This window comes from Hypanus sabinus, chromosome 1 (genome assembly GCF_030144855.1).
Source record: "Hypanus sabinus isolate sHypSab1 chromosome 1, sHypSab1.hap1, whole genome shotgun sequence".
NCBI lineage: Eukaryota > Metazoa > Chordata > Chondrichthyes > Myliobatiformes > Dasyatidae > Hypanus > Hypanus sabinus.
In genome coordinates this window covers 23,099,548-23,119,417 of record NC_082706.1, presented here as the reverse complement: position 1 = coordinate 23,119,417, position 19,870 = coordinate 23,099,548, and the positions used below count along the sequence as shown (strand labels likewise).

At 44.3% G+C, this 19,870-nt stretch overlaps 1 protein-coding gene across 1 annotated transcript in view; it reads right to left on the bottom strand.

The window, feature by feature from the left end:
* LOC132391930 (mitoferrin-1-like) overlaps positions 1 to 19,870 on the bottom strand; it is a 48,116-nt gene that overhangs the window by 11,639 nt on the left and 16,607 nt on the right. The window contains exon 2 of the mRNA XM_059965731.1: positions 2,047 to 2,275. Coding sequence (XP_059821714.1) covers positions 2,047 to 2,275 — 229 coding nt within the window. The remainder of the gene's footprint in view (positions 1 to 2,046; positions 2,276 to 19,870) is intronic.

The window sequence follows — 19,870 nt, the reverse complement described above, 5'->3', positions numbered from 1 at the left end:
AGTCAAACGTTCACCGATATGACTGAAAGACCAAATAACAATAGAGCTTCGTAGCTCTCAGCTGCCCAGAGCTGGAACCTTCTGTTTACAACAAACAAGGTCACAGCTTCAAAACTTATTCTCAGGACTCTTGAATGATCTCACAATTATTGGGGATGCCACATTTTGGTTAACATCTTAAACCAAGACTCCATCTGCTGTGAGGACAAACAGCACGTTAGCTCAATTTCAAAGTGTAACGTAAATTATTAAAATACATATTCAGAAATATCAAAGTTTATTTAACGTCATTAAGGTCTGGAACCCGCACCCAGGGTAATAAATTCAGCAGATTAAAGTGCAAGTGTAAAATTGAGCTGGATGAGAATTTGAAAGGAAGTACAATTCAAGACTGAGCAGTGGGTTAGGCGATGCTGCTCTCGAAGACACCATGGTCTGGTGTAATGAATGGCCTTTCACACTAACCTTCTTTGACTCTTCAGGCCATGAGTGAAATTTGGATTTGCAGCAGTTGAGAATAAAATCACATTTAGTCTATGGAGAGCACGCAAAGGCAGGTCTCTTACTCTTAAAGACATTTATGAAGGGCATTTTAAAAAAATAAAGCCAAATCAATTACATGGAGAAAAAAGGTAGAAGTCACATTCCGAAACTACCGGGGTATTATCTGAACCTGCAGGCGTGCCAGATGATTTGTTCGGTAGGATATCCAACATACCTCCCATCGTGATGTGTGGGACCTTTCCATTGTGCAAATAAATGTCTACACTGTGGCTGTACCTCAATGATGGCAGGCGAGCTTGGGATATTGAGACTCCGTAAAACATTTTGCTCCGTTTTCTTACACCGGCGTGTAACAATTATAATGCAAAGATCTAAATAATGAGCTGCTGCCAGGAGCAAAAAGGTTTACGAAAAACCAAACGCTCAATCAATATTTTGACCCTAATAATATCCCAGTCTAGCCTTGGCTTTGGTGCACCATTATACCATTCAACTGTCCTAAAGTGCTACAGGAAATGGGAAAATAAATCAGGAGGAAAAATAGGTGGAAAGCCACGGTAGTCTTCGCTGAGTTATTTGGCTGTAACTGAACTCAAGGCTACTGGCAGCAATCACAGACTTTATGGCAGCTTCAAGCACTTAACTTCCTTCTGTGAATTTCTAGTTATACATTAATCTTTGCTCGGCTGGAAGCTCATGACCCACTTGGACTTGGTAGTGTCTCCTTATTGCCCTCTGAGACAGCACCAGAGGTGTGGGATCCAATTCCTAGACACATCTCAAAAGGGGACAGCTACCCACGTCTGGAATGAAGATGCAACGGGGGGGAGGGGCACTACCAGGTGTAAACTCTGAGGGAAGCCAGGATATGGCAGGAGAGCTTTACTGTGTTAAAAGACAAGTCCCTACCTTATTGACTGTAAGAGATGGCTCATGGTAACATACAGCCTGCACCTACTTCAGTACAGAATTAGTTCTTAGTTGGAGTCATAAATATTGCTTCACTGTTCTTTCAGACCCAATTTAAAAGGTGGTTGTCTCAGTTACTTACAAGCCACCTTGACTGATGAGCTGCCCTCTAAATGAAATTTAATGGGAAAGTTTCAATGGTTAGACCAATTAATCTGTAGTATCATCTGCTCCAGTAATAATGTAGTGTTATGAACCTGACCCCATTCACTCAGAACGAAGTCGGAATGATCAAGCTGATAAGATACTGCCACCTAGTGGTCACATACGATGGCTCTGGAGCAGAGAGCTTTGAATAATGTGGCAAATTCAAGAAACCTAGGCATCACTTAATGGCCAGAAGCTCAAACAGGAACAGTGCTTTTAACAGGGAGACAAGGGACAAGTTGTTTGTCCCACTCAAAGAAACAATTATGTTAAATAAAGCAGACATCGCTACCCAACAGACAAGCATGCAACAGACAACTATTTTAGAGAAGCTTACAGTCGCCGGCTGATTTAAGTACAAGAGCTGAGCCAGGATTGCAGCAGATTGTTAGAGAACAGAATTCATCGGACTTAATTGTCAAATACCGTTTGCCAAGTGACTATTGCCACCGTGACTGATGGCGTCACTTAAAGTCCTTTTCATTTTCTCATAGCAGGCAAAGTACAAAGCGTGGGCAGGGCCCGCACCGACCACCATCGCATTCAGTCCTCGCAGAGGTCTCCAGGCGCCTTCCGTGTGGATTATCCTCAGAAGACCATCAAATACGTTCCTGTATTGTGCCTTGGGATCAGGCTGCAAACTCTGCATGCGTGTCTGTGTAGGGGGAGAAAACACAAAAAGGTGAGATGAGAGGGGGTCTTGGGGCTGCTGAATCCCCACCCCCCCCAGCCTGTGAACTGTAGCAGGTCAAGGGGGCGGAACAACAAGTGCCAGGATGGAGATCAGTGGGGAGTGACGAATGGACAAGGGGGTCATGTAGGGAGCGACCCCTGTGGAAAGCAGAAAGTGGGGGGCAGAGGGAAAGATGAGCTTGGTGATGGGATCACTCCAGACATAACTCACTTGTCCATTCGTCCCTCCCCACTGATCTCCCTCCTGGCACTTACCTTTGCAAGCAGAACAAGTGCTACACCTACGCCTACACCTCCTCCCTCGCTACCATTCAGGGCCCTAAACAGTCCTTCCGGGTAAGGCAACACTTCACCTGTAAGTCTGTTGGGGTCATTTACTGTTTTCGGTGCTCCCAGTGTGGCCTCCTGCACATTGGTGAGACCTGACATAAATTGGGAAACCATTTCACCAAGCATCTATACTCCGTCAGCCAGAACAAATGCCATCTCCCAGTGGTCACCCAGTTTAATTCCACCTCCCATTCCCGTACATCCATCCATTGCCTCCTCCACTGTCGTGATGAGGCCACACTAGGTTGGAGGAACACCACCTTTTATTCTGTTTGGGTAGCCTCCAACCTGATGGCATTCTCAGACTTACAGTAACTCCCCCCCCAACTCCCTCCCCATCCCCTTTTACCCCCTCACCTGATGTCACTAATCAACTTTCCAGCTCTTTACTTCACCCCCTCCACCTCCAGGTTTCAGCTATTAACTGGCGGTTCTCTCTCCCCTCCTCCCCAACTTTTAAATCAGCTCAGCTTTTTCTCCCCCCACCAGTCCTGCCAAAGGGCTTTAGCCCAAAACATCGACTGCAGTTTTTTCCCCATACCTGCTGAGCTCCATTATCACATTGATGTTTGTTGCAGTCAGATTGACCATTACCTCTGAATATGCCCCGAGTACAAACCAATTTGGTTGCAAGGCTCTAAGTGACAACATGCAAGCTCCAAAACATGCCACACAAGGTGCTTCTATAAATCCTTCAGCTATACCCATTCCGTGAAACATGCTCAACTGGTATAATGATGCTCTCATCCACAGTAGCCGATTTGCTATGCTGAATGTAGCAATTCACTCAGGTTGATTTTTTATACAATGGAATCCAGTTAACTGGGGCACATCTGGGCCAGTACATTTACACCCAATTAAACTGCTGCCCCAAACAACACGGAAATTGTCAAGGTATATAAAAAGGGAAAACTACTATTTAACTGGGAAATAAATTATATGTTTAAATGAAACATAGAACAAACTAGAACACTACCAATAGTACTGGCAGCTGTCTGTCATATCTGACAATCAGAGGAAACCAGTGCGGGAGAGGTTTTAAAGTCGAAAAGCCATATATTGAGGTAGTTCACTCTCCCAACTCAGAAGTCCTAGTCCAGTGGCAAGAGTAAACTTCACAGCTGGGGTCCTCCATGGTTGCAGAGGATGACCATGTTCCTAGGCATTGCCCTTTGCTCTTCATAGTGTTGCAGAAATGCCTTTCTGGCTGTTGGATCTCACTGTAGATCTCAGTCACCTAGAGCTGATTTCACATGCTAAGACAGGGATGTCCCCATCTCATCAGCATATGAAACCCATTGGCTACACTCGCCTGGTTTAACCTGTCTGTCAAAGCAGTGAACTGGGTGTAGCAACAGACAAAATGCTGGAGAAACTCAGGTCAGGCAGCATCTATGGCAGGGGTCGGCAACCCGCGGCTCCAGAGCCGCATGCGCCTCTTTCATCTCTGTGCTGCAGCTCCCTGTGGCTTTGGAAAATAAATGGTGAGTATTTAATTAAAATGTATTTTATGTTAGTTTGTTAGTTTTTGAAATGTAATTCTAAATTTGAAGATTATGATGATCTTGTACAATCTAAATAAAACGTTGTGGCGACCCATTTCCTGGCACATCCGAACCGGCTCACAATTAGCCAGCGTTCAGGCTAAGGGAGATAGTCTACGGGGGTTTCTGAGTACGTGTCTTTTGGAGCATCCGCGCCCATGGGGGGCTTAAAAGCAAGGCTGTTTAGTTCGAATAAAGTTATCTTTGACTGCAGTTTACTGACTGCGTGTAGCACACCGCTACAACGTGTTTTTATCGCTGGCTGTCCAGAGGGGAGGTGCTGAAATGCTTTGTCACGTGTCTGGAAAAAGTGTAAACTTTCCTGGGCAGCAAAGGGCTCACCTTTCCTGAGCTGGAACAGCCAGAGTAGCTGGAAAAGCTACACTTCATGGTAGACATGACAGCGCACCTGAACACGCTGAACACAGCTCTTCAGGGGAAAGGACGTACAACCCTACACATGTTGGAGGATGTTTTGACATTCGAGCGCAAGTTGACAGTGCTTGCCAGAGATATACAGAAAGGCACATTGTCTCACTTCCCCAATTTGAGTGAGTTCAATCAAGCTCACGACATGATAAATTCAGAGTATTTACATTCTGCAATCATCGCAATGCAAACATCGTTTGGGAAACGCTTCTGTGAGTTCAGAGAGGAAAAAAAACACATTATCCTTCCCGGTCACTCCCTTAAGCATCGATCCATCCCTACTGAATACGACTGCATTGGCAGGCGTGAGTCAACCTGATCTTGAGATGGAACTGGCCGACATAGCCAACAAAGACATATGGGTGTCCAAGTTTAGACGCTTGACAGCAGACCTTGAAGATGTTGCCCATCAGAAGGACGTTCTTGCTCAGAATCACAAATGGAGTGATATTGAAAACCTCCCCAAACCGGACAAACTTGTGTTTGAAACATGGAATGCTATCCCTGACATTTATGTAAACATTAAAAAGTATGCGCTTGGAGTCCTGTCGATCTTTGATCCACATATGTATGTGAGCAGGTGTTCTCCAATATGAACTTTATTAAAAACAAACATCGCGCACGCCTCACAGTTGACCGCTTGCAATCCTGTGTAAAGATGAAGGTGACGTCATACAGCCCTAATGGGCAGACGCTGTGCGCTGAGGTCCAGAAGCAGAGATCCCATTAACCAAGTATGATAAATATTTTAATTGCCTATAATTTTATGTATATTCATATTTTTTCATTGCTCAGTGAAATAGTCCTTTTATTTTTCAGGTTGACAGCTGGCTGACGTTTTTTTTGGTTTGCTGCTGGCGGAAAATTTAAGTTCGGCGTTTTTCATAAATACAAGAAGGACTCAAATAGACATCGAGTATTTTACTTAAAAGTAACCTTCAACCCAGCGTCTTTTTTTCAAGAGTTCAAAATGTTTTTGTTGCATGCAGAAATGTAATTTCGTTTTCTCTGCAGGAGTTCATCGATTTCATAAATGCAACACATTATAGTTTGTTTATACATAGTATAAAGGCAAAAAAAACGTATGCAGTGTTATTTCATTTTAAATGTCAAACGGGTTTTGTGGCACACGGTGTTTTCTTTTCTGTGGGAAACGGGTCCAAATGGCTCTTTCAGTGGTAAAGGTTGCTGACCCCTGCATGGAAATTAATAAACAGTCGACATTGAGGCCGAGATACTTCATCAGTCATCATCACAAGCAAATACCTACTTGGAGCCACAGATGAGAACTGAGTGTCAAGTGGAGACCAAAGGTAACATTCAAGATAATTGACACTTCAAACTCTTCATATTCGTAACTTGAAGGAGAATTGAAAGGCGGAGCTAAGTTAAGATGGCGCTAAACACCGACTCCTTTACTTGCAACTTTGGAACCAGCTCTACTTCTACCTTTGATGTCTTTTTTTTTCCCCTTTTCAAGGTTCTTTTGAAGACTGACCTGGAGTTGCACCGACTTTGGTTCTTTGCGGGAATGGGACCCTGTTCTCAGGACCTCACGACCAGCCGTTTTTGATATGCCAAGGATGCAGCCAAGAAGACTAGCACGTCTTCAGGGTGCTGGGCTTCGTGGCTCTGGAGATGGGCTGGTTCAAGGTCAATGCCCCCAACTGGGGTATTGTGGGAGGACACGGAACATTGGGAGCTGTGTGTCCAGAGCTGACTCTCTGGGCACAGAGCTCGGAAAAAGCAACGCAATGGACTGATCATAAATTGGCAAGTTGTTTGTTTTGTCTACCCTCTCGCCATGAAACAGGGACACCTCTTTTCCCCTTATTAGGAAGGGAGCCTGTGGTATGTCGAATTACTGGGCGAACGAGAAGTCTTTAGGATACTGCAAGTCTGTCTTTATTGATGCTTGGCTGCACGCTTGAGTGCTCGGTGGGGGGCGCTGATGCTTTTATGTTAGTGGGGAGGGGTGGGGGTTTATTGCCTTGCTGCCCTGTGTGTGGGAGGGGTGAGGTGGGGGGCTTTGGGGTTCTAATGTTTTAATTGTCATTCATTCTTTGGGGCACTCCTCTGTCTTTGTGGATGTTAGTGAAGAAAAAAATTTTAGGATGTATGTTGTATACATTTCTCTGACATACCAATGTACCCATTGAGCCTCCCCATTTCATTTTCACTCCCAGCCCTTTCTGGCATTTCCAAGCCTTAGACGGTAGTGAGCAAAACAGTTCTGAATTGTCTTGCTGATTTTTTTCTTGTCAACTATCAGTGGTAAAAATCCATGCTTTTTGAACACAATCGCACACAAATTACACTATTTAAAAACTGCTCATTCTAAGCATGGTGTAGTATCTAACGGCCACACAAGCGCACATGACTGACTAGGTAGAAATTGTTCAGCAACAGTTTTCTGTCCCAATTAAGTAGCACAGCGTCCAAACAAAGAAAAGGAATCCCAACTATTTGCTATATTAGTTTTCATTCAGAGTTGCCCCAAATAAGCAGCTGCCTTGATAAGCTGATGGCCAATTATCGGGAATCTACTCTGCATAACTCTTTCTTAATATTGTTGAATGCTTTTGTTGCTCGACACACCCTGACTAACACAATAAATTCCTCATACATGTATAGTATATGATTAAAGTTGATCCTTGATAATTCCACTTGTCCACAGTTATCTGCTTAACAGATGGTGTGCCCATACTAAACACACTCCAAGGAGCAAGGGACAATTGAGCAACAATGTTCAACATCACTTTCACCAATAACACTCACAACAGTGTTCTCATATTCAGACCAGATGGATGCACAGAGAGAAATGCTTGTTGTCAAACTTTCATGCATTTGTTGCATGCCTACAGCAAGTGATCTGGAGCAATCAAGTCAACCCCCAACAATCCGCAAGACAGAGGTCATTGAGTCGAAACAGTTGGGACTGGCAGTTTAAGATTCACACAATCCTATCCCTGATCTTTAACTTGCACAATCAATACATCCCTGTAATCTGGGCTCACCACCCCCCATGCCCCCCATGGATAATGTAATTATCCAGTCTCTCCTTAAATGCATCTCCTATTCACTTCAAACCCAGACAAAACAAATTCTACCTTCACACCACTGAAAAGGTGGCATTGGAACTGAGCTTTGCTCAGTGCTGTCTTACTTTGGCAATATTCTATAGTTGAGGTCACTAACCACACTCTTCCCTTAGTGGGTCTATCAAAGCCCTTCACAACTTCAAGCTCTTTGATTCAATCACCTCACTGCCATCTCCCATCAAGAGAGAAGAGTTTATTCATGGTACTAATGATTTGAAAGCAGGGTTTACAGATGAGAGCAATTCATTCAACAATAGGCAAGATTTTTCCACCCACAAAGGAATATTAGTGGATAATAAACATGAATAGTCATAAAGGCGATGTATGACAATGCTCGGATAAACAGTCACTCTGAACTGCGACCTCACAAACTCTCCAGCGCAAGTTGTAGCAGAGGTGTGGGGTGAAGGCCAGGTGATTTCTCTAAGCTCATGTCTGGGTCTGTTGCAGAGCAGATGTTGGGGATGGTCTGCTTACTCAGCAACTTCATGAACATAACATCAAGTGTCTGCTAGTCAGACATTTTGCCCTTCATGACCTTGCAATACCATGCTCTTAAAGCACTGGAAATCCAATTGACAGTGAATCAAACATGAAGATACTTCACTTTGGATTTAGTCCATTTTCATTGACAATAATAACAGAACCTCCTGCCAGAGGTGGAAGCCCTACAATTGATTAATGAGTTTGCCTGTCTTTCAACTCCCCTTAAGAGTTGGGCATTCCACTGATGTAACCACTTTAACCATTGCAAATCATGTTATGTATCCAGGTTAACAGGGCTGCTGTGAATCAACTGGACCATCCACAGGGATTCATCTTTGGGTCTGTATGACTATGTCACTGATATCACCAACTTCAAGAATTATATGAACGAGTGTGTGCCTTCAAAGCAGAAGCCCTGGACGAAGCAGGAGATTTGCACAGTCTGTTGAGAGCTAGATCTGTGGCATTCAAGACCGGTGATCCAGATCCCTACAGGTAGTCTAGGTACATCATACTGAGGGCAATTGTGAGAGCGAAAAAGCAATTCTGTGTGAAGTTATAGGCAATTTGATGCACGAGAGGGTATGCATAGCATTATCTTCAATAAGGCAAAACCTAACTGCATAAATGGCAGATGCTTCGCTCCCTGCCGAGGTCAACACCATTTATGCACTTGTCGAAAGGGAGAATAAAACTACATCAGTGCAAATCTCCACAGCACCTGGCAACCCTGTCATCTGTCGCAGAAGCCAAAGTCAGAATATCCTTCAGGAGGGTGAACCTTCTCATGGTATCAGACATCAATGATGCACCTGAAAACCTGTGCCAACCAACAAACTGGAGCATACAAGGACACCTTTAATCCCTTATTGCTGCAGTCATAGGTTCTCACCCGCTTGAGAAGGGGCAGCGCCAAGAGCAGGGTGAGCCACCTCGAAAACTATTGCCCAGTATTGTGATTAAGTACTTAGAGAGGTTGATTACAAATAGAATGAACTCCTGCCTGAGAAGGGCCTAGATCAACTGCAATTTGCCCACCATGTCTACAGCGGACATAATCTCACTGGCTCTCCAGCTTTGGAGCACCTGGACCACAGCACACATCAGGCCAGGGGTCCCCAACCATTAAGCAGGTCACCCCTGGTCTAATCTGCGCCGTTGTGCAGGTGCTCCAAGGCCGAGTGGAGAGCCAGTGAGATTGATCTGCTGTAGACCTACTGTCGCAGTAAGCATTCGGCCTATGCTTATCAACTACAGTCAGCATTCAACCATCATTCATTCTACTTATCAACAAGCTTCAAACCCTGGGCCTCCATACCCCCCTCTGCGATTGGATCCTTGACTTCCTTGTCCAAGACCTACTGTCAGAAATAACACCTCTTCCACAGAGCAGTTCAAGGATGTGCGCTTAGTCCACTGCTCTACTTTCTCTACACTCATGACTGTGTGGTGGGGCACAACCCAAACAGCATCTATAAATTCGCCAGTGACACCACTATTTGCAGATCTCAGATAGTAACAAGGAAGCATACAGGAGTGAAATAGATCAATTGATTGAGAGGTGTCACAACAGTAAGCTTGCACTCAGTGTCGGCACAACCAAGGCACTGATTGTGGCCTTCAGGAAAGGGAAATCAGGAGAACACAAACCAGTCCTCATTGAGGGGGTCACTGGTGGAATTGCTGAGCAGTTGTGTGTTCCTGGACATCAGCGTCTCAGAAGATCTATCCTGGGCCCAACATATTAATGTAATCACAAAGGCAGCACACCAACTACAATTCACTAGGAGCTTGTGGAGATTTGCTATCTCACCAAAGTACAATGGGTAAATCAGCCCCTGCCACGCAGGCTCCAATGCAGAGGATCGAAAGAGTCTGCAAAGGGTTGTAGTCAATCAGTTCCATCATGGGTTCTGCACGCCCACCACCTTTAAAAGGTAGTGCCTCAAGGAAGTGGCATCATTCAGGACTATCATCTGGGACATTCTCTCCTCACATTAAAACCATTAGAGAGGAGGAACAGACACCAAAAAGATGAACACTCAACATTTTTCTTGCTCTCAGCCTTGCTGTTACTCTATTGCGATATATATTCATTTCTTGTCATTATAGTAATTGTTAAGTCTTGCATTCTACTACTGCCACAAAGCAACAAATTTAATGACATATCAGTGATAATAAATCTGATTCACCACCCAGAGTTAAGATCAATCCAATGTTCACAACAGCATTCCAAATTGACATTGGGAAAACTGACTGCACTCCACACATTTTGTCCCAATGGCCAGACTCCTGTCTCACACTCCATAGATTTCATGCATCTGGAACTGTACTTCTCACATCCTAATTCAATGATCCAATTCCCTATTCTCAATTGTCTACTGGTTGAGACATACATGAAAATTCTCACCTTCCCTAAAGTTGGTTGCTCCATCTCTATTTCCCAATCCAAGATTTCATAGCTCTTCTATTTCAGGCTCACTTTTACTTTTAATAATTCCATCATTGGCAACCTTGCCTTCAGCTTCCTTGGACTCAAAGCTCCAGAATTCACTCCCCAAATATTTTCATTACTCATCCCTCATGAACGTGAGAAGAAATCCAAAGCAACACACACAACGTGCTGGAGGAATTCAGCAGGTCAAGCAGTGTCTTTGGAAAAGAGTAAACAGTCAGTGGTGGTGGTCCTAATGAAGAGTCTCTGCCTTAAATATTGACTGTTTACTTATGTTCCACAGATGCTGCCTGGCCTGCTGAGTTCCTCCAACGTGGTTTGTGTCGCTCCTCATGAGGATTTTTGCCCAGGTTTTTGGCCATTTGCCCCTCAGCAGCAACATGAACAATTTTCTAAGCAATGCTCCCACGAAATGCATATCAAAAGAACATGAAATATGCATGGAATGTCTTTATGCTGCTACTAACCAAGCACAATAATTATCTTTCAAACTCAATACAGATTGTCTGCAAGGGAGACAAGGTCTTCATCAGAAGCATTAGACTGCAGTCACTGAAAGTTTAGATCAATAAATTTAGGCTAAAAGCTTACACAAAACCTATTTGGAAAAAAACAGAACCTTTCTCCAAAATGGCCTAAAACATCAGGTTAACTATTGAACTAACTGTCATCACTTGGTTTTGATAGGGAAGTGGTACAGGATATAATTGGATTTAAAGTGAACTTTAAACCAGGAGTTATTGAGGTTGAGAGTTATAAACTATAGCCAGGATATTTCTATCTCAGTCAGAAAATGTAAAACAGTTTATGTGCAATACCTGGAGGCAGAAATACCACAAGCAAACAGACACAAAGAAGTCTGCTCAATCATTCTCAAGGCCACAATGCCAAATGCAATTTTGGATAACTTGGGGCACTGTTTAAACCGCGCTGCAAGTGAACAGCCAATGCCTAGATCCAAACTGTGTATAAAAACTCACTTGCACCTAACCACATTAATTAGGGAGATACAAGAGAGACTGCAGGTGCTGAAAATCTGGATCTATACACACACACACAAAATGCTTGAGCAACTCAGTGGGTCAGGCAGAATCATAGAACCACAGAACAATACAGCACAGAAACAGGCCTTCTGGCCCTTCTTGGCTGTGCCGAACCATTTTTCCACCTAGTCCCACTGACCTGCACCTGGGCCATATCCCTCCAAACCCCACTCATCCATATACCTGTCCAAGTTTTTCTTAAATGTCAAAAGTGAGCCCACATTCACCACTTCATCTGACAGCTCATTCCACACTCCCACCACTCTCTGCATGAAGAAGCCCTGCCTAATGTTCCCTTTGAACTTATCCCCCTTCACCCTTAACCCATGGCCTCTGTTTTTTTTCCTCCGCTGGCCTCAGTGGAAAAAGCCTACTTGCATTCACTCTATCTATATCCATCATAATTTTATATACCTCTATAAAATCACCCCTTATTCTCCTACGCTCCAGTGAATAAAGTCCTAACCTAATCAACCTTTCTCTGTAACTCAGTTTCTCAAGTCCCGGCAACATCCTTGTAAACCTTCTCTGCGCTCTTTCAACTTTATTAATATCCTTCCTGTAATTAGGTGACCAAAACTGCACACAATATTCCAAATTCGGTCTCACCAATTTCTTATACAACCTCACCATTACATTCCAACTCTTATACTCAGTACTTTGATTTATAAAGGCCAATGTACCAAAAGCTCTCTTTACAACCCTATCTACTTGTGACGCCACTTTTAGGGAATTATGTATCTGTACTCCCAGATCCCTCTGTTCCATTTCACTCCTCAGTGTCCTACCATTTACCTTGTATGTTCTACATTGTTTTGACCTTCCAAAGTGCAATACCTCACACTTGTCCGCATAAAACTCCATCTGCCATTTTTCTGCCCATTCCTCCAACTGGTCCAAATCCCTCTGCAAGCTTTGAAAACCTTCCTCACTGTCCAATACACCTCCAATCTTTGTATCATCAGCAAATTTGCTGATCCAATTTGCCACATTATCATCCAAGTCATTGTTATAGATGACAAATAACAATGGATCCAGCACTGATCGCTGTGGCACACCACTGGTCACAGGCCTCCACTCAGAGTAGCAATCCTCCACTACCACTCTCTGGCTTCTTTCATTGAGCCAATGTCTAATCCAATTTACTACCTCTCCATGTTTACCTAGCGACTGAATCTTCCTAACTAACCTCCCATGTGGGACCTTGTCAAAGGCCTTACTGAAATCTGTGTGTATAACAGCTACTGCCTTCCCTTAATCCACTTTCCTGGTAACTTCCTCGAAAAACTCTAATCGATTGGTTAAACATGACCTACCATGCACAAAGCCATGCTGACTGTTTCTGATAAGTCCCTGTCTATCCAAATACTTGTAGATCCTATCTCTTAGTATTCCTTCCAATAATTTACCTACTACCGATGTCAAACCTACTGGCCTATAATTTCCCAGCTTACTTTTTGAGCCATTTTTAAACAACGGAACTACATGAGCTATCCTCCAATCCTGCGGCACCTGACCCGTGGATAGTCTCTGGAGGAAAATGAACAGGTGATGTTTCTGGCCGAGACTTTCATTGGACTGGAATGGAAAGAAGAAATGGGTAGGAAAAGGAGAAGGCGGTGAACCCAAGTGAGATGGGGAAGATTCAAATCCTGAAGCAGGGTCTCAACCAGAAACGACAATTCTTCTGCCCTCACAGATGCTGCTCCACCCAGAGTTCATCCTGCTTCCCACTATAGGTTGCGGGAATCTGGAGCCGGAGAACCTGGGTGAAAATTGCAGAGAGAATATGCAAACCCACTTAGGTAGCACAAAATGTTCAGGCTTGAACACAGAATGCTGGAGCTGTTAGCCTCCTTACTGCCTTAATAAATCAATCAGCATAACCAAAGCATCACCCAGCCTAGGAATCTCTCTTTTACCCTCTTCCATTGGACAGAAAATAGAAAAGACTGAAAGCACATACCACCAGGCTCAAGTACAGCAGCCACCCTGCTGTTGTAAGAATTGAATTGTTTCCTGGACCCTATACGATCAAAGTTCAAAGTGCTTGTATGTCACCTTGTTCAAGATTGTAATGCTATTTCTAGTACACAATTGTAAAGGAAAACAAAATAATCATTACTCTAGATCCGGTCTCAAGATAAAGAACACAATGGTGGCATCCGTTAGTCTCGTGAGACCATGGTTCTGCGCCTGAAAAGTCTACTGGAGTATCCTCTCCAGGGCGCAGGCCTGGGCAAGGCTGTATGGAAGACCAGCAGTTGCCCATGCTGCGTCTCCCCACTCCACGACACCAATGTTGTCCAAGGGAAGGGCAAATGCCGATACAGCTTGGCACCAGTGAGATCGCTGGAGTTGCCAGAACAAAGTTGAAGGCAACGTCGGACTCCAGCTCCGGATTTGTCCTCAGGGTTTACTCCCAAAGCCTTTCCCATGAGTGGGTATGGCCGCAAGGCAGCGGAGGTTTGAAATCAGAGTTTTCCCTCTCTTAAATGGACTGCCTTCCCAGGCTGACGAGCTCCACCTACCCGAAACACAATAGCAATTTAAAAAACAGATAGCTTATATACATGGATTGATTGTATGTTCATAAATGCTAGGCACAGGTGTGTCTATATAAGTGACCGACAGGACCAGCATAAAGTCATGGTGGGGGGGTATTGTGGAGGGGTGGATTAGTGGGTGGAGCAGTTGACCGGTCTTACTGCTTGGGAAAAATAAATGTTTTTGAGTCTGGAGTGGACATTACATAGCCTCCTCCCTGATGGGAGTGGGACAAAAAATCCATGAGCAGAGTGGATAGGTTATTAGCCCTTTTCTAGCACCTTTCTATATACACATCCCTAAGGGCAGGTAGGCTGGTGCCAGTGCACTGGGCAGCTTTGACTACCTGTTGTAGAGTCTTTATGTCAGCCACAGTGTAGTTTCCGTACCGTGCAGTAATGCAGTGTTAGGATGCTCTCTACAGCACAACCGAAACAGAGACACCTCTTTCTCCCTTATTAGGAAGGGAGAGATCCTGTGGTATGTTGGATGCAGGGTGAATAATGTAGTCTTTGGAATACTGCAAGTCTGTCTTTACTGTCGCCTTGCTCGCACTTGAGTGCTTGGCGGCAGGTGCTGATGCTTTTTTCCGCTGGTGAGGGGAGGGGGGACTGTTGCTTGCTGCGGCTTATGCAAGGGAGGGAGGGGAGCTGGGGGTACTTTGGGGTTCTGTCATTCATTCTTTGGGGCACTCCTCTGTTTTCATGCATGGTTGCGAAGAAAGCGCATTTCAGGACGTATATCGTATGCAGTTCTCTGACATTAAATACACCTTTGAAACCTTGAATGATGAGAGTATAGATATACATAGTCCAGTTCCCTTCAGTCTCCTCAAAAAACAGAGCTGTTGGTGAACTTTCTTGATGGAGTATAGTGTGGCTTGGGACATGGGAGGTTGTGTGAGATGTCCACTCTTACGAGTTTGAAACTCTCAGTTTCCACTGCTGTGCCGCTGATGTAAAAATGGGTATGAGTGGTGCGAGTTCTCCCGAAGTTGATAAGCATCTCCTTTGACTTGTTGGCAAGGAGGAAGAGATTATTTGCGGGACACTAGGCTTCGAGCTCCTTCACCTTCTCTCTGCAGGCCATCCCATTGTTGTTAGTGACGAGCCCCACCGCAAGCTTGACTTCAACAAACTGGATTATTAACGTGTTTATTTGTGTGTTTAGCTATGCAGTCACGTGCAAGCAACAGGCTCAGCACACAGCCCTGGGGTGGAGAGCACCTGTGCTGAGGATGATGGGGAGGGAGGAGTGGTTGTGCACCCCGACAGTGAGTTAGGAAGTTCAACATCCAGTTGTACAGTGAAGTATTTAGACCAAGGAGTGCGAGCTTGTTCAATGTCTGTGGGATAATATTGTTGAATGTCGAAATGAAATCCAGAAACAGCATTTTAACAAAGTGTCTTTGTTTTCCAGATGCACTTTCCTGAGACTCATTTTCTTGCAGGCATTCACAGAAGAAATACAATAGAATCAATGTAAAACTAAAGACTGGCAAGCAGCCAATGTACAAAAGGAAATGCCTGTGCAAATACAAAAAAAGACAAATATATAATATTGAGAACATTATTTGCAGAGTCCTTGTAAATAAGTCCATAGGTTATTAAATCAGTTCAGGGTTGAGAGGAGTGAAGTTGGCCACTCTAGTTCAGGAGCCTGATGCTGGAAAGCTAATCTGGTGGTTCCCGAATCTGGTGGTGTGGGACACAAGGCTTCTGTACCTCATTCCCAATGGCAGCAGTGAGAAGAGACCATGGCCTGCACGAAGGGGGTCCTCGATGATGAATGCAACTTTCTTGTGGTAGCCCTCCTTGATGGGGAGGACATTACCTACGATGGACTGGGCTCTATCCACCATCATTTGTAGATTTTTCTGTTCACTGGCATCGATGTTTCCAAAATAGGCTACAAAGCAACCAGTCAGGATTACTCTCCCCTGTGCATCTAACAGAAGCTCATCAGTTTCAGATGACGTGCCGAACCTGTGCAAACTTCTAAAAGCAGAAGCACTGTCGTACCTTCTTTGTAATGGCACTTAAAATGAACTATGTCACAATCTATCTTAACTAGACCTTTTACCCCAGGGCGTAAATAGCTAATGGGGGGGGGGGGGGGAGAAAGATAGAAGAGGTATCATTTTAAGATGACTGGAGGAAAATGTAGGAGGGAAGGGGAATGTTCGATATAGGTTTTTTCTCCAGAGGGTGGTGGGTGCGTGAAATGTGTTTTCAGGTGCATCAAGTAGCAGCAGATACATTAAGGACATTTAAGACGCTCTTAGATAAATACATGGATGAAAGAAAAATGGAGGGCTATATGAGAAGGAATGGTTAGATTGATCTTAGTAGGGCAATCTGGATAATCTGTTTCAGATGTCAGATGAGGCATAAATACTGGCTTGCACTGTCCTTCCTTACATCTATCATTTCACCTTTCACACCCAGAAAACAGACAGAGCTTCAGTAATATCGCATCCTCTGACAACTCAATCCAGATTGATACATTCAAATCTCTGGAATGACAAACCCACATCCTGCTGACTGACAGGCACAAGTACAACCCACAGAGACTCAGCTGGCACCGACTTGTTCTGCCTGTTGTGCACCTCTGTTTCTAGGTTACATCAGTGTCTCAGCCATCAAGAGCACGAATGAGCTGGTGGACCAAATGCATCTGAGGATTTATCAGCTGCCCATACCCTCAACAACATAGCTGTTGAAAGGGATCAGAAGTGCCAGGATTGGAATATAAATAATTCATTTATCTGTATAATATAGGTCTGTTCAGGTGCCCAGCTACAAATCAGAGGCTGCCCCCTTTTCAAGCCCGAATTGTCAAAGAAAATCAAAACTGCAGATTGCAGAAAAAGGGAAATACTCAGCCAAACAATATGGGCAGAAATGATCCAATTTGATTCAGACAGTAGGAGGATTACCTAAAGTTGGACAATTTGACATCGTGTACTGGTTTCTAAAAATAGAGAATTCAATTGAGCTCTGAAATAAACAAAATGCCGGAAACATTTAGTCAGGTTCCCAGACTGGTAAAAATAAACAATTCCTATTTTCCAAAGATGCTGCTTGTGTTGATACATTCAAGGCCTGACTACACTGGACGTTCCATTGTATACTCCTGACTTTGCTTGCCCTTGACAAACTCAAATCACAGGTTAAGACTGCCTTGCTTCCACGTAGTCAACTCTCTTTCAGTCAATTTATCACATGGGATAGCAGAACATTCCAATGCGTGACTCAGGGCTCATATACAAACCCAACAAATGATTTCAAAATCAGAAGACATGAGTAGAATTAGGCAATTTGGCCCATCGAGCCTGCTCTGCTATTTTATTATGGCTTACTATTCCCCTCAATCCCATTGTCCTGCCTTCTCTCCATAACCTTTGATACTCTTACTGATCAAGAATCTATCAACCTCTGTTTTAAATATACCCAATGACTTGGCCTCCACAGCTGTCCAGGGCAACAAATTCCAGACTCACCACCACGAAAGAACGACTTCCTCATCTCTGCTCTAAAGAGATGTCCTTTTATTCAGAGGCTCCCCCTCTTTTGCATTAGACTCCCCCACTATAAGAAACATCCTCTCTACCAAAAACTTTCTATATCAGGAGGTACCCAACCTGGGGGTCCATGGACACCCCCCCCCCCCCCCCAGTTAACAGTAGAGCCACAGAGATACTCATTCCTTCTAAACTCCAGTGACACTGGTACAGAGCCAAATGCTCCTCATGCATCAACTCTTTCATATTCAAGATCATTCTCATGAACCTTCTGTCGACTCTCTCCAATAGCAGCAGATCTTTCTTAGGTAAATGGTACAAAACTGTTCACCATATTCCAAATGCGATCTGGCCTATTACTGATTTAAAATTTGTTGTTTTGCAGTACTATCACAGTGCAAAAGAAATAAACACTATAAATTAAAAAAATAATGGGGGTGAGGGGAGGGAATATCAAGGTAGGGACCACAGACTATTGAGCAATCTGATGGTGGAGGACACAAAGCTGTTTCTTATCATTGAGAGTACACCTTTAGCTCCTGTAACTCCTCCCCAATATTAGTAATGAGAGAGTGCATATCCCAGATGGTGAGAGCCCTGAGTGGTGGATGTCATCTTCTTGAAGATGTCCTCAATGGTGGGGAGGGTTAGGCCCATGACGGAGTTGACTTAGTCTACAGCCCTCTGCAGTCTCTTTAATCTTGCACACCAAAGCCTCCACACTAGTTTGGAATTCAACCAGAGTGGTGTTCTCCAGTGTACATCGGAAAAACAAACCGCTCAAGTTTTTTTGATGACATACCTCATCTCCTGAAAATTCCAATGAAAGCCAGCCACTGGTGTTTTTCTTCATGATTTCAGTCTCAAGCCCTGCTTGGATCCTCCGAATGTGGACACACAACTTAAAGCTGAAAAACTTCCACTGCTAACCTCTCAATGACAACAGGTGTATGTTCTCCCAATTTCCCCTTCCTGAGCCATACTCCTTGGTCTCGCTGACATCGAATCCGAGGGTGCTGTTGCATCACTCGTACACCAGGAGTCATCACCATCTTGGTTGCAGTCAATTAAGGACATTTGGAATTAAGTTAGCTTCAGTTAGTAAGTTACGGGCATGCTACGTTGGTGCCAGAAGCATCACAGCACTCGCGGGCTGCCCCCAGCACACCCGCTGTCTGCGTTGGTCATCGACGCAAAACAATACGTTGCGGTGACCCACTTCCTAGCGCACTTGAACTGGCTCACAAATAGCCAGCGTGCCAGTATAAAGGCCAGTCCCAAAAGGGCGCCAGGTCTGCTTCACCAACAAAGGGAAAAGCCCGCGCGGAAATGTGAATACGTGCCCCCTACAGCATCCACGCCCGGGGAGGGCGGGATCAGGGAGGCTTTAAAGCGAGGCCGCGAAGTTTGAATAAGATCTTTTTTTAACTGCAGTTTACTGACTCCGTGTCGTTATTTCAGCGCTGCGTGTAGCACACCGCTACAACTTCACTGATTTTTCGATGTACGTGCGACAAATAAAGCCAACAGTTAATCTGTAAACTTTAAAGGGCGGCGTAGAGGTACAGCTTGCGGACACTGCCTCGCAGCACCAGCGATCAGGGTTCAGTCCTGACATCACATACTGCCTGTGCGGAGTTTGCAAGCTCTCCCCCATCACAGCAAGAGTTTCTTCACATTCTCTGGCTTCCTCCCACGTCCCACAAGCAAGCGGGGTTGATAGGTTAATTGGCCAGTGTAAATTACCCATTCTGAATAGATAAGTGGTAGAATCTGAGGGAAACCAATGAGATTGTAGTAAAAACAAATCAGAGATTTTCTGATTAAAAAAAGTTCAAATAGATGGATGAAGGCCAGTGAGCTCAGAGATAAACAGCATTAACCAAATGAGTCCACACTGACCACTAAACACCAATTTACAACAACCCAACATTAATATTTTTTTTAAAAAAGATGTTGAGAGTGTTTTTTTTTAAGTCCTTCCAGATTCTCCCACTTACCTGTACACAGGGGTAATTCATATCGACAAATAACCAGCCAATTCTCACATCCCTGGGTTATGGGAGGATGTGACAGCACCCAGAAGAAACCCTCATGGT